Genomic DNA, 12,963 nt, shown 5'->3' on the forward strand with positions numbered 1-12,963 from the left:
CAGTTCATATCATCACCTCCAGAATCAGATTCTAAAGTGTTCTCTCTCTCTCTCTCTAAAATTTCAATCTTTGGGTGATCTGCAAGTAAAACTTATCAGATGGCATCTCATGGGATTCTGTTGTCTTCACTTCTTCTGCTCTCCTGCTTATCCCAAACTTCCTATGGGATTGTCCTCTTTTCTTCTCTCAAGGATAGTCTCTTTGTTACTGCTTCACACACAGAAAACCAGGGTAAATAGTATAGATATTTTTCTTGAAAATTTACCAAGTTTCCAGTCCCATATCTTGTTTCTTCAATTGGGTTTCTATATATTTTCATTGCAAGTCATGAATTTTACAGTTTCCAAATTAGGAAAGGTAAACAAAATTCGACAGGAATATGATTTCCGCACTCTTTCTATCTTCTGCACTCCATCCCTCTCCTCTCCTCTTCGATTTATTCAATCAAAAGAGAATCAAAACATGAAATAAGAGGAGTGCAGAAGATAAAAACACCGAGTGTGAAAATTATTATCCATACTAAAAGTCCCCCAACTTTCTAGTCCAACCTCCTTATTTTGCAACTGGGTTTTTTATATTAAATTTCTGGTCCAAAACACTTTTTTTTCTCTTTTTCATTAGGGTTTCTTTATATTCTCATTGCAATTCATGAATACTAAAATGATTTTTGCACTTTTTCATCCACACTTGAAAAGAAAACGATAGCGTGAAAATCACTTCTGAAAATCTCCAACTTTTTAATCCATACTCCTAATTCCGCAAATTTTTCTCATTTTTCCTAAATTTGCAAATTTTACACTTCCCAAAGCATGCGAAGATAAACAAATAGCCAAATACACAAAAAATCTCCTACGTTCCTCCCCAAAAGCCTAACTTCCCAACCGGTTTTTCTTTATATTTTAATTTTAATTAGCAAAATAAATCCAATATTAATCTTAATCCATGATTGTTTTGCAGTTATGAAAGCAGGGATAGACAAGCTCACCGTTTCATGGGGGTTAAACCAGAGCTACGAAGCCGGCACCGACTCAACCTTCAAGACCATCAAGGTCAAGTTATGCTACGCGCCGGTGAGCCAAGTCGACCGCGGGTGGAGGAAGACCGTCGACAACCTCGCCAAGGACAAGACATGCCTGTTCAAGATCGTCGAAAGGTCGTACACCAGCAAGTCCAACGACACCGTCGAGTGGACCATCGAGCGCGACGTGCCGGGCGCCACGTACTTCGTACGCGCCTACGCTTGCAACGCCGCGGGTCAGGAGGTGGCGTATGGTCAGACTACGAACGCCAAAAAGACCGCCAACTTGTTTGTGGTGGAGGGAATCAGCGGCCGCCACGTGTCGCTTGACATTGCATCGGTTGTCTTCAGTGTTTTCTCGGTTTTGTCCCTGGCTGGTTTCTTTATTGCAGAGAAGAGGAGGGCAAAGTCGTCATAAAAGTAAAATATGCACTGGTCATGTCGTCATAAGAGTAAACGCTTAAGGATGGGGCAGGGCCAGCTTTGAGGGTGTGCTAACGGTGCCACGGACCCTTAAAGTTTTCTTTACATGTACAAGATATTACTAAATTACTCTTCCAACGCTAGTAGTTTGCGTTTTCTATCTTTTTCGTGCATGTAACAAGTCCTTTTTTTTTTTACAAGAATTGATTGATGTCATGAATGCTATTATTGATCTTTGACATGTGTTAATCATATAGTGAGATTCTCATGCATCAACAGTTAAAAAATTATGAACCATCAAAATTGTAATCAGTTTAGTTGTTCGCCACTGGTTTGCGAAGTGTGCAAGATTGGACGTGCCTCTCAACCTGCATCTTCCCTGTCTACTTGGAATGTACGAACATATTGGAAATTAGTATGAAACTATTTAGTCAAAGGTCAGCTGGTAGAAATTTGTCTTAAAGAGCATTTCCCTTTACACCCGAGGGACGCGAGGGATGAGAATGAGGTCCTATGTTCGATTTACGTCTCCCACAACATAGCTCGTATCAAAGTTACAGCAACAGTGTAGCTGGTGCTCGGGGAACAGACCAAGTTTTTGCAGAACAAAAATGCAAAGCAACAACACATGCAATGACAGTCAAACAGTGAATTTGTATATTGCGTTCCCATGGGAGTACAGATTACAGAACATGAGAAGCTTGCCTACTCTCCCAAATCAATGCAGAGGGAAATAATTAACAAGCCCCTTTGAGCTTCTGGCGTAACTATTATCGATAATCATACATTTCCAAATAACGTACACAAAGTTCAAAAGAATTAGTTACGAACTTCTTGATGCCGTTTTTCTTGTAAGTGTGCTTGAGGATTGAATAGCATGTCTGTGCTCGCCATTCGGTCAGTACCATTGAGTGAAAGCTTATCATCATAAACATCTATGTACCCATAAGCATCTGTTCCGGGAGGGCACTCAAGGGCAGCTTCAAGAACTCTATGGTGTATTCCATGGGAATCAACCGCGTGGCCACCTTTGTGGTCGTGACCAGCTAGGCAAACCTTCACGCAGTTGTACCGGTGTATCACACTCATGACTTCATCGTAGTTCCACAAAAGTGCTTCTTTGCTTGATGCCCCGGGATCTAAGGGCAGATGGCAACAAATCACTACTTTCTGTTGCAAACTTGTTGCTTCCTGAAGGATGCCGTCTAACCATTCTAATTGTTCCTTTCCAACAGCTCCGTTGAACATAAGGAACCTTCTCTCGAGGCCCTCCAGGCCAGACGGACTGTTCTTATCTGAATTTGGATTTTTCTCTTGAAGGAATTTCAAAGCCTCAATTGTACATGGATGATCTTGAGGCCAGCCAATAGCACTGATATCATAGCCATCCAAAACAACAAATCTGAATTCTGGGGCTGGTGAAAAGTCGTAGTAGGCACGACCATCGACACTTGGAATGTTCAATATCGGTAGTAATTTGTTGCGGGGAAGATTGTACAGGCAATGATTACCAATCATATGATAGACGGGGCCATTAAAATCCTCAAATCCGTCAACAACTCTTCTTACAGCATTCAAGGATTGGTCTTTTGGGCAAAAACCATCAACAATGTCCCCAAAATTGATCACAAATTTATGCTTCTTCTGATCATTCCATCTTTGGACAGCCCTTTGCAATACAGCAATGCTATGACGATAGTATCGTGGAACACCAAGGAAAGAGCGGCCATCAGGAATATCAGCATACTGAACGTCAGAAATTACCCCAAACGAAAATAGAGGTTGATTCCCCCGCACACTTGTTAAGCCATTTGTGCTGCCCATCATGTAAGCTCGTATCACAATCCTATTAGACAGAATGAACAAATTATTGAAGCTCGATGCATTACAAACACATTGGATGTGCAATAAAAATCTAAAGTAGATTAGCTGTTATCCTCTGCCACACTGACTAAATCCATAATCAACTATGATAACCATAAATTGTTAGCAGAAGTAACGTATACGTGAAACATCTATGCAAGTTGCGAGTCCAAAACATGACCTCTCCATCATCTACATAATCCGAAATTTTTTTCATATATCTGGAAACAATTTCCAGATCAGTTTATTTGCACGCATATTCACTCAATGAGAATGAGGATGCAACTGAAAAGCTAAGAGTTCCATCTTGTCTAAACTTGTAAGTTGCAAGCTATGTTGCACCAAAACTTCAAATTTAGACAAGGGTGAGTCTCGGATACCTAGATCCCGACAATACCTTCCCATATCCTCCTCTATTTTGTTATGTTAGAAATTTGCCGTATCAGCGTACTACCCCTACCCTGAAGTATCAACACGTACATCAAATGGGTGTAGCGGAGATGAGGATGCTTCGTTGGATGTGTGGGCACACGAAAAAGGATAAGATTAGGAATGAGGATATCCGAGGTAAAGTAAGAGTAGCCGAAATTGAAAGAAAGATGAGAGAAAATCAGTTACGGTGGTTTGGACATGTGCAAAGAAGGCCAACTGATGTTCCGGTTAGAAGATACAACTACGGAACAGAGGTCTAGGGCCGAAGGGGTAGAGGAAGACCTAGGAAAACTTTGGAAGAGACTCTAAGAAAAGACTTAGAGTACTTGGATCTAACGGAGGACATAACATAGAACCGAGCGCAATGACGTTCCAAGATTCATATAGCCGATCCCACCTAGTGGTTATCCGTATCCATATCCGTGCAACATAGGTTGCAAGTAATTAGTTACCAAAGTTTGATACTGAATTTGTAATTGGTAACACTAATCAACCGAAAGGGTACAAATCCTATATTTTGTATCTTTGAAAAATCTTTCAAGCATATGACCTAAACCCACACTGCATTTAACCTCAGAATCTGTCTTTGAATGCAAAATTCAGTTTCTGGGTTATTAAAATTCCAGAATTTGACTGAACCAATGACAAATTTCACAGCTTCAGAAACAAACCAATCATAATTCAGACCCAAAATTACATAACAAATCAGAAGAACAAAAAACAATTAACGTTACACATTGCCAGCAGCTGCAACCCAAAAAAATAATTAAAAAACCATAATTCCGAATTAAACTAATCGTAATTGGGTCGACTTTTAAATGAATTTTAAATTTTAATCGCCTAATCCTCAAAATTAAATGGTACATTAGATTGTTAAAGAAATTTGAACAACGGGTTTTCTAAATTACAACAAAAATTTCACAAGAAAAGAAGAAAACGGGGAAGATTAACGTACCAGGCGGGAGATTCTGGAGACTGAAAGGACAGACGAGGAAGATAACCCAGTACGACGCCGTCTTATATGCAAAGACGAGGAAGTTGGAATCGGATTCGGATTTGGCTTTTGTTGGGTTACGCAAATGTGCACCCCACTTTCTTCTCTTCACACTCAATCTTCAACCAAAAGTCTTTTTTTTTTTTTTTTTCCTTTTAATTAAAAAAATAAAAAATAAATACTGAAATTATGTATAAACCCCTCGAATGAATACAAGTTTTGTATTGGGCATGAAGGAACCAAGACAGCACAACACGGCAAACATACGAGAAATATTTTATTATGACGAGATTACGAGTGGTATATTACATATTTTTATGTAAATGGTAGAAAATTTTATTTTTTAAGTTATTAACTTTTTAACATATATATCTTATTATTTTATATAATAACACATAATCTACTACTTCATGTGCCGATCACATTAAAAAAAAATCTCTCCAAACAAACGGCTTGCGCGTGAAAATAGTCTTTTTGATTGCTGGTGGAATTACCAGATTTGCCATTTTTCCATCTCACCACACCACCACCGACGTAGGGAAAATCACGTGGTTTATGTGGGCCCCACATTGCTCTTGTCGTTGGAGGACGACGGAGTTACATTCGGTACGTTACTGTGACATTCTAAACCGACAACGTCAATTGCTGTCTTCAATTGTGTTTTTGTGGATAGGAAACCGTGTCCCTTATTTTATTTTACTGTTTTCAATGATTATTTTGAACAACAATTTACTTCACTTTCTTCACACAAAATTACTGAACTTTTAGATGTACATATCGTGATGAATAAAACAAAAGAAAATTATGACAGGCACGAAAGCTAATTCAAAATTTAATTGCTAGAAAAGTGTAATGTTAATCTTGCACACAATTTTTTGTTAAATTGATATCTACACACAAAAATAAAATAAAAACATGTGGGACACTACCAACGTGATTGGTAAAAAAAAGCGACAAGTTCCACGCGCAAGAGTGATCAAGTGAAATGATTAACGTAGATAAATACATTTAAGTCACGCGTAACGGTAGTATCGCGCTGTTATTAAAATAAAATTCTTTCACATGCTCAAAAGCGCATGTAAAAAAACTAGTGTATTTTAACTTCAAAAGTGATTTCAACATTATAAACATAAATAAACAGAAGTATGTATGATTAAAAAAGATGCAAATATCATTTTCATTTGAACGTTGCCATTTTTTTTTCATTGCTGATCCACTCAATGAGTCAACAGTTGTAAGGTATCGAACTGAGTATATATGCGTACGTTTTGTCGTCTACGTTAGTTGAGCTTGAAATTTCTCGCCAAACAGTAATACTAGTGGTAACTTTTTCATTAAATTAGTTGTTGAAATTTTTTTATTATAATGTTTAATTTTCAAGTGTGAATGGAAAATTTTCTAGTTGTCACCGTTTCATTGAGACGGTTTTGTCGTTTGAAATTGGTGTCAACCTTTCTGAAGAGGTGGGATCATCCATCGTAGAGGATGCAATGCATGGTTTTGTTGTTTAAAATTACGGTTGGTGTCAACCTTTCTGAAGAGGTTGGTTCACCTTATTATTATGAAAACTTTAACGAAAAGTTTCTGATACTGTTCATTTTAACAAAAAATTACATTTTTATACTAAAATGTCAATCTTGGTACTATTCATTTCACTCTTTATTTTGCTCTTATTGTTAAAACTCAAAGTTTTCAAGTCATTTTCATTAATTTTCTTTATTATTATAACTTACCTTTTGATTAGTTGTATACCTTAATAATAAAAAGGTGCCGGTTTGACACATAATTTATGAAGGGGTGACACGAGTTTTATATAAACTCAAGCACACTCCAGTCTTAAATAATGAAGTTTTCATAGAACTAGAGTTAATTTTTATTCTTGAGAAATATAGTTTTTCCATTATGTTTTTTTTTTTCATTCATTATTTCTTTGTTAAATTCTAAGTTGTGTCTTGAGAGTACAAAATATATAAAGTTCGCTAGAGTTCGAAGATTGTGGTGCTTCAACTTCGGATTATGTATTGTTGAGTCTTGAGAGACGTACGTCTCCCACAAGCACAAAAGTATAGGTGAAATTCTATCTTTGAGACATTGCATTTGTGCAAGCTTCAATCTCCAGGTTTGTTAGTATAGATGACAAATTAACCCATTAAACCTAATAACCGCGGATAATCGCCCGAAAGTGGCGGATTTCGGGATGAAAACTCAAGTATTTTCTGGATATGAAGAAAACTGTCAATATTTTTTGATAATTTGTTTTGTCTTTCTTCTGTAGTGGTTGTTGTATTTGCTTTTGTCATCCCTTCTCTTTATTTCGTGGGACCAATTTGTCTTAATTTGCTATCATATTTGGCTTATCATGAATACCTCTAGAAAGTATCTAAAGTGTTGTATGTTTTAGATGAGTTGATGTGGATATTCCATGACATAATTAGGATCTATTAAATTATAATCTGTCCGTTGAACTGATAATTTTATTGCATTGACGAGGATGCATTTATATAACTGTTGACTGATGAGAATCCGTTATCCGATGGGTATAGTTATGGATAATCCCTGATGATAAATTTGTGGTGATGAATATGATTAATTTTCGTGATTATGGAGATGGATATGACTTTTCCGTCCTCAAATCAAACAGTTGACATCCTTATGTTGTTAGTATTTCTTACTTTCTCTCTAATTGTTTATATTAATCTCATACACAATTGATGTTGTAATTTTTTTAATAATTAGTACTGTTGTTTATATTAATTTTATACACAATTGATGTTGTTATTTTTTTTTTAATTTTATAATTAGTACTGTTGAATTTCTCTATTATTTATATTCATATTTCCTAATATTGTTCCCCCTAATATGGTTCCAACATTAGTTAGTTGTCGATACTCTCTTAGATTTTGAACAATTCGATCACAGACAAAAAGCAAAAGGTAACTCATTCAAATCATCAAAAAATAAAGTTTATACATCATCAAAACGTAATTTAACTACAAAGTGAAATAGCTCCTTACGCGCAAACAGTCAAATTTTCAAATTTTCTTAATATTATAAAAAAAAAACATCCACGAACAAATTTGCCTCCATCTACACGATTTAGCCTAACGACATGATTCAAATTTAGTCCACCTCAACATAGGAACTGGTTAATTTGCAATTTTCTGTATCATCGAGAGATATCAAAACAGCATTTTCCTGTCCAAGCACAACATCGAGACCTTTTCCATACTTTGGCTACCTTTTGGAACATCTTGGAGATATTCAATCGGTTTCGCTCTATGCGCTTAAGCTTCTTGTTGCCTCTCGTCACAGAAACAATGCTTTTTACGTAAACAACAGCTTGAATAAGTACTTTATCGACGTTAAACCCGTCAATAGGAAGGTATTTGAGCTTTCGTGTGCCTAGGTTGTAGGAGACAACACGTCCAGTGATGGTTGCCATAAGAAGCTCGTTGCTCTTCCAAAATGTCAACAGACACTCAAATCTCGGTACAGATTTGATCGTTAAGAGTTTCGCACTCCATCTACTTTATTTTTCACCTGGTCACTAGAGTTGTCCATCACCCATATATCAAATACATACCCATACCTTCCACTATCTAATTCCATCTGATATGAAAACAGCGAGACGGATTCATTCCACACTGCAAGGCTGTTGTAGCATCCACATCTCTCAAAGCTTTCATATGGAGCCGGTATACTATGAAACGCCTCCTCACCCATGTTGAACGACAGGACGGCATCCCTACCTTGTATATCTGTAGAACACCAGTAAAAAAAAATCCCTTGAAGTAAACATAACAAGGAAAATGCCAAAAGGAAACAAGCGCTATCACACTCGATCTCTCCCCATGAGTCAGCACCTAAAGTGTATATACCTCTTCTCTAAGATTACCAGGCCCCGGAAATTCCCTATCAATTCTTACAACCTTGTAAGTTTTAGCTTTGAAATTGTACCCAAACCCCACACCTACATTATGGAGATTTACTACTCGAACATGATCTTTGTGCTGGGGAGGGCGACATAGGCAAGACTCAGGAAGCAGCTCGGATTCCTTGATTGCGGGATTGAATAAAACAATGTCGTCGTTGTTGGGATAGGACTCATCATAAAAGGAAAAGTTTAGACAAATAATCCCATCACAATGACCTACAATGTCCGGAGGAGTGTAATATGGACCAGCGAACGAAGGATGCACAACCCTAAGATCCTCAACCTTATTACTGTCATGAAAGCCGTTAGTGACGTCGTTACAAACCTTGAGAAACGACAATAGAACGTTCTTTTTTCTGATAACCCTCGGCATTGTTAACAGTGGTGTCATTGAAGACACTACGTCTGACAACAACGCTGGTGGAAGACTCGGAATCGGAATTGGAAAGGTGCTTGGCCACAAAGGTAGGGTTACTGGTCAGATTGCGCCATGACTTACGGACGCATTTGAATCGCATCAAAGATTTAGGTGGCAATCTTGACGGGATTTCCACCACCACCACATCTTCTGATAACTTGCTCGAATGGAAGATATTGTGGTGGTTGGAATCTTGACAAGATTGCCACCTAAATCTTTGATGCGATTCAAATGCGTCCGTAAGTCATGGCGAATCTTTGATGCGATTCAAAGAAGGGTCTTACTATGAACGTGAGTTCTGTCTATTTGTTGTGAGACCCTTCTTTTTATTTTTAGGTATTAATTGTAGTGAAACAGGTTGAAACATCATGCTGAATGTACGGAGGAAACATTCGATTTGCTCTCATGAAAGCCTGAGCAATGAGACTTAGAACATATAAGACACTTCTTTGGTCCGGATTCTGACGTTTCTTTTCCCCATCATAGGAACCTTGGTGTCGTCTCCAAATTTGACAGTAGTTTTAAAGGTCTAATCCAAAGTGGAAAAAATGGATTTTTCTCCACACATGTGATTACTGTATCCCGTGTCTAAGTACCACACATTTTTGCAAGATTCTTCCATGGTTTGACAGACCATGAGAAGAGTGGCTTCATCCTGTTTCTCTGCAAACTTATCAATTTCTTCCTTGTCATCAGGTAAATTAGCACGGCACTCATATTTGTAATGACCCTACCTGTGATTATGGTGGCATCTATAATTGATTTGCCCCTTGTATAATCTCAAAGTCTCGATGGAGAGCCTGCAACAGGGAGCGTTTCACCTTTCCGGAGCCCTGATACTTCTTTTTCAAGGAATCCCAGATTTGCTTGGACGTATGTTTCTCAAGAACGATCTCCGCAATTGCTCGGTCGTTCGCTTGAAACAGATATTCTTCATCCTTCAACCTTTGTTCATCAACTCTTTTTCTGCACCTGCGTCAGTGCTTCTTCACCTTCAGGTACGACAATTTCCATTTCCACAAGATCCCTAAACTCCTCAGACCGCAGGAAATTCTTCGTCAACATACTCCAATGATTGTAGTGACTATCGAAGCGAGAAATTACCGTCTACACGTAATTCTCAAGAACAGACGCCATTGATCGCGGCTGCAAGTAAGAAGGCTGCTGCTTCTTTCTTAGGCCCCAGTGGGGGCTCTGATGCCAGATGTTGAAAACTAAAGACTAGAATTGAAAGCTTGAGAGTATGAAAATTGGTTGAACTCAAGAATTTAATCATTGACTGAAACTTCAACATAAATACACGTAGAAATAACAACAATAGCTAAAAACATGGAACAACTAATCCCATGATCGACATACTTCAAAATAAACGAGATACTCCTAATCTGTAGGCAATCCGAAGTTCCAAACTGAGAAGAATAGGACTTCCACTATTTATTCGCAGATAATTAAACATCAATAAAATTAATTCCTATTAATTCTGGTTCATGTAGACCTTTCTCCTTTTCTGGCTATGTTTTTCGAACATCTCGGAGAGAACCAATCGGTTTAGCTCTATGCCCTTAAGCTTCTTGTTGTCCCTCTTCACAGAAACAATGCTCACTGCATAAACAATAGCTTGATTATATGCTCGATGTTCATTGTGATGAATCAGAAGATTGTTGAGCTTTCGTGTGACTAGGTTGTAGGAGACAATACGTCTATTAGCGGCTGCCATAATAAGCTCGTCCCTCTTCCAAAATGCCAACGGAAACTCAATACTTGGTACATCTTTGATCGTTAACCATTTGCTCCAACTTCTTCTAGAGTCATCCATCACCCACATATCGAAGACATTATCCCGGTTATGGATTTTTCCAGGTAAGAAAAAAGAGCGACGGATTCATTCCACAATGCAAGTCTACTATATCTTCCCTCTCTCTCTCAAGGGTACTATATGGATCTGGTATTTCATTCCACAATGCATGTCAAAGGAAAGGATGATACTCTTAGTCCATGGTACTTCAGCAGAACACCAGTAAAAAAAAATCCCTTGAAGTAGACATAAGTGGAATGGATCAGCAAGGCATCACAATCGATATCACACTCGATCTCTCTCCATGAATGAGCACCTAAGGTGTATACCTCTACTCTAGGTTTATAAGAACAATAATGCTATTATTACCACAATTTTATACCATATTTCTTTACCATCTTAGGTGGCAAATGAGTTGGACAGTCACATCATCTAAATTAATTAGCATTTAATCAAAATGTTAATCAATAATTAATAAAAATATTGTTAATTAAATGATGATTGTGGTATACGAGGAGTCTCATTCTTACACCTAGATTATTTAAGTATTTTAATTAATAAAAAGATTGAAATTAAATGACGTAACTTGTTCAACTCATCTTCCACCTAAGATGGTAAAAAAATGTGGTATAAAATTGTGGTAAGAATATCATTACTCTTTAAATTGACTTAAATCACTTTTGTGAGAGTGCTTTTGGAACTAATCCTCAATAAAAATTCTGTGAATTCCCAAAAACCACTTAAATGCTTTCCGCAGGAATGCAAGTGCTTATGGAACCAAAAAAAATTCATCAAAAACACTTTCAGTCATTTCAAAATCACTTTTGAACGAGTCCTAGATCAGATTTAAAGCATAACTTTTTGTTGTAGGATCATTCTCTTCGAGATCAAGGCCAAAATTTGAGTCATGTTGTCTACAATCACTCTTGACGAATGATCTGTTTGAAAAAACAAAAAAAAGGCTAAAACCCACCTATAAGTCCTCAAAAAGGCTTATGGCCTGACCTAAGATAGGGTAGCCTCCCCTCCTTTAAACTTTTGAGAAATTATGATTTCAAAAAAAAAAAAGTGAGTATATCAAATAAATTGGTAAAATGTAATTGTTTAGGAAATTTTAGAAATTTAAAACGAAATTAGGAGCTATTTATTATCGGGCATATTTTAGCATCACTTGTTATATTTTTAGCTCCGTCCCTTGGAACTCGATTTTAATCTTACTTTGTTCTCTGTAACTCAAAAGTAGCAATTTTACTCCCTGAAACTCAAAATTCACTTTACTTTGCCTCCTGAAACTCGATTTTGAACCTAATTTGCCCCTTGAAACTTGAAAGTCGTCTCTATAAAACTTAAAATTGCTCCACATTGTCTTAGATCTGTTAATTTCTTATATGAGTTTGATTTGGGTGAGCCAGGCTAATCAATTTTTTTTAATTTTATTTTTCATCTCTTCAATTTCTTTTAAACTTAATATTCTCCGATTGTTGAATGTTTACACATAATGGAGATTTATAACAAAATTTATTGCACGTGTAACATAATCTTATTGGGAGTTGGATCCCACATATGTTTTAGGAGGCGATCTATAAGTTTATGGGAGAAGAGAGAACCCACAAGTCAAGTAGAACGAATTTTGAGCTTAGAGGAGTAAAGTAATGAATTTTGAGTTAACAGAGAGCAAATTGAGATTAAAATGAAGTTCTAGGGGGCGTAGCTATAAATAAGGGTTAGTTTGGGGTTACTGTGCTGTAAAAAAAAAAAGCGTTGTTTTTAGAAGTAGAGGTACAACTACTTCTGCTTTCTACTGTTTTAGACCCATAATTTTGACAAAAAACAATTTTTTTTTTTCCATTTGCCAAATACAATTTTAACCTCAGCTTTAAAAAAAAATTGCTTTTAAAATAATTTCAGCAACTTAAAAACTATTCTCCCACAAGTGTTTTATTATAAACGTGTCAAACTTTTATTAAATTTTTAAATGCTTGTTAGAAAAATATTTGGAGGAAACATTTTCTCGTTTCTTGTAAAAGCACATATGAAACACTTTTTTATAGTCTGAAAAATGCTTTTAACCATTCCAGAAACAAT

The 12,963-nt window shown here is 36.8% G+C and overlaps 3 protein-coding genes across 3 annotated transcripts; 1 reads left to right on the forward strand and 2 right to left on the reverse strand.

Annotated features, from left to right (window-relative positions):
* LOC103952941 (high-affinity nitrate transporter 3.2) lies at nucleotides 1–1,683 on the forward strand. The gene is made up of 2 exons (XM_009364651.3): nucleotides 1–232; nucleotides 959–1,683. Exons 1-2 carry the CDS (start codon nucleotides 100–102, stop codon nucleotides 1,435–1,437), a joined length of 612 nt encoding a protein of 203 aa, XP_009362926.2. The 5' UTR covers nucleotides 1–99; the 3' UTR covers nucleotides 1,438–1,683.
* Nucleotides 1,684–2,076: 393 nt separating this feature from the next.
* On the reverse strand, nucleotides 2,077–4,858 carry LOC103952940 (manganese-dependent ADP-ribose/CDP-alcohol diphosphatase). The gene is made up of 2 exons (XM_009364650.3): nucleotides 4,693–4,858; nucleotides 2,077–3,288 (listed from the first exon to the last, which is right to left on the reverse strand). Exon 2 carries the CDS (start codon nucleotides 3,267–3,269, stop codon nucleotides 2,262–2,264), a length of 1,008 nt encoding a protein of 335 aa, XP_009362925.2. The 5' UTR covers nucleotides 3,270–3,288; nucleotides 4,693–4,858; the 3' UTR covers nucleotides 2,077–2,261.
* A 3,377-nt stretch (nucleotides 4,859–8,235) lies between these two features.
* On the reverse strand, nucleotides 8,236–9,038 carry LOC103941441. Its single transcript, XM_048587941.1, has 2 exons — nucleotides 8,627–9,038; nucleotides 8,236–8,489 (listed from the first exon to the last, which is right to left on the reverse strand). The coding sequence occupies exons 1-2, from the start codon at nucleotides 9,036–9,038 to the stop codon at nucleotides 8,236–8,238; spliced, it is 666 nt and encodes a 221-aa protein (XP_048443898.1).
* Between the last annotated feature and the right edge of the window lie 3,925 nt (nucleotides 9,039–12,963).

The sequence above is a fragment of a genome, unplaced genomic scaffold (assembly GCF_019419815.1).
Source record: "Pyrus x bretschneideri cultivar Hongxiangsu unplaced genomic scaffold, Pyrus_bretschneideri_v1 Contig27, whole genome shotgun sequence".
In the NCBI taxonomy this organism is placed as follows: Eukaryota; Viridiplantae; Streptophyta; class Magnoliopsida; order Rosales; family Rosaceae; genus Pyrus; species Pyrus x bretschneideri.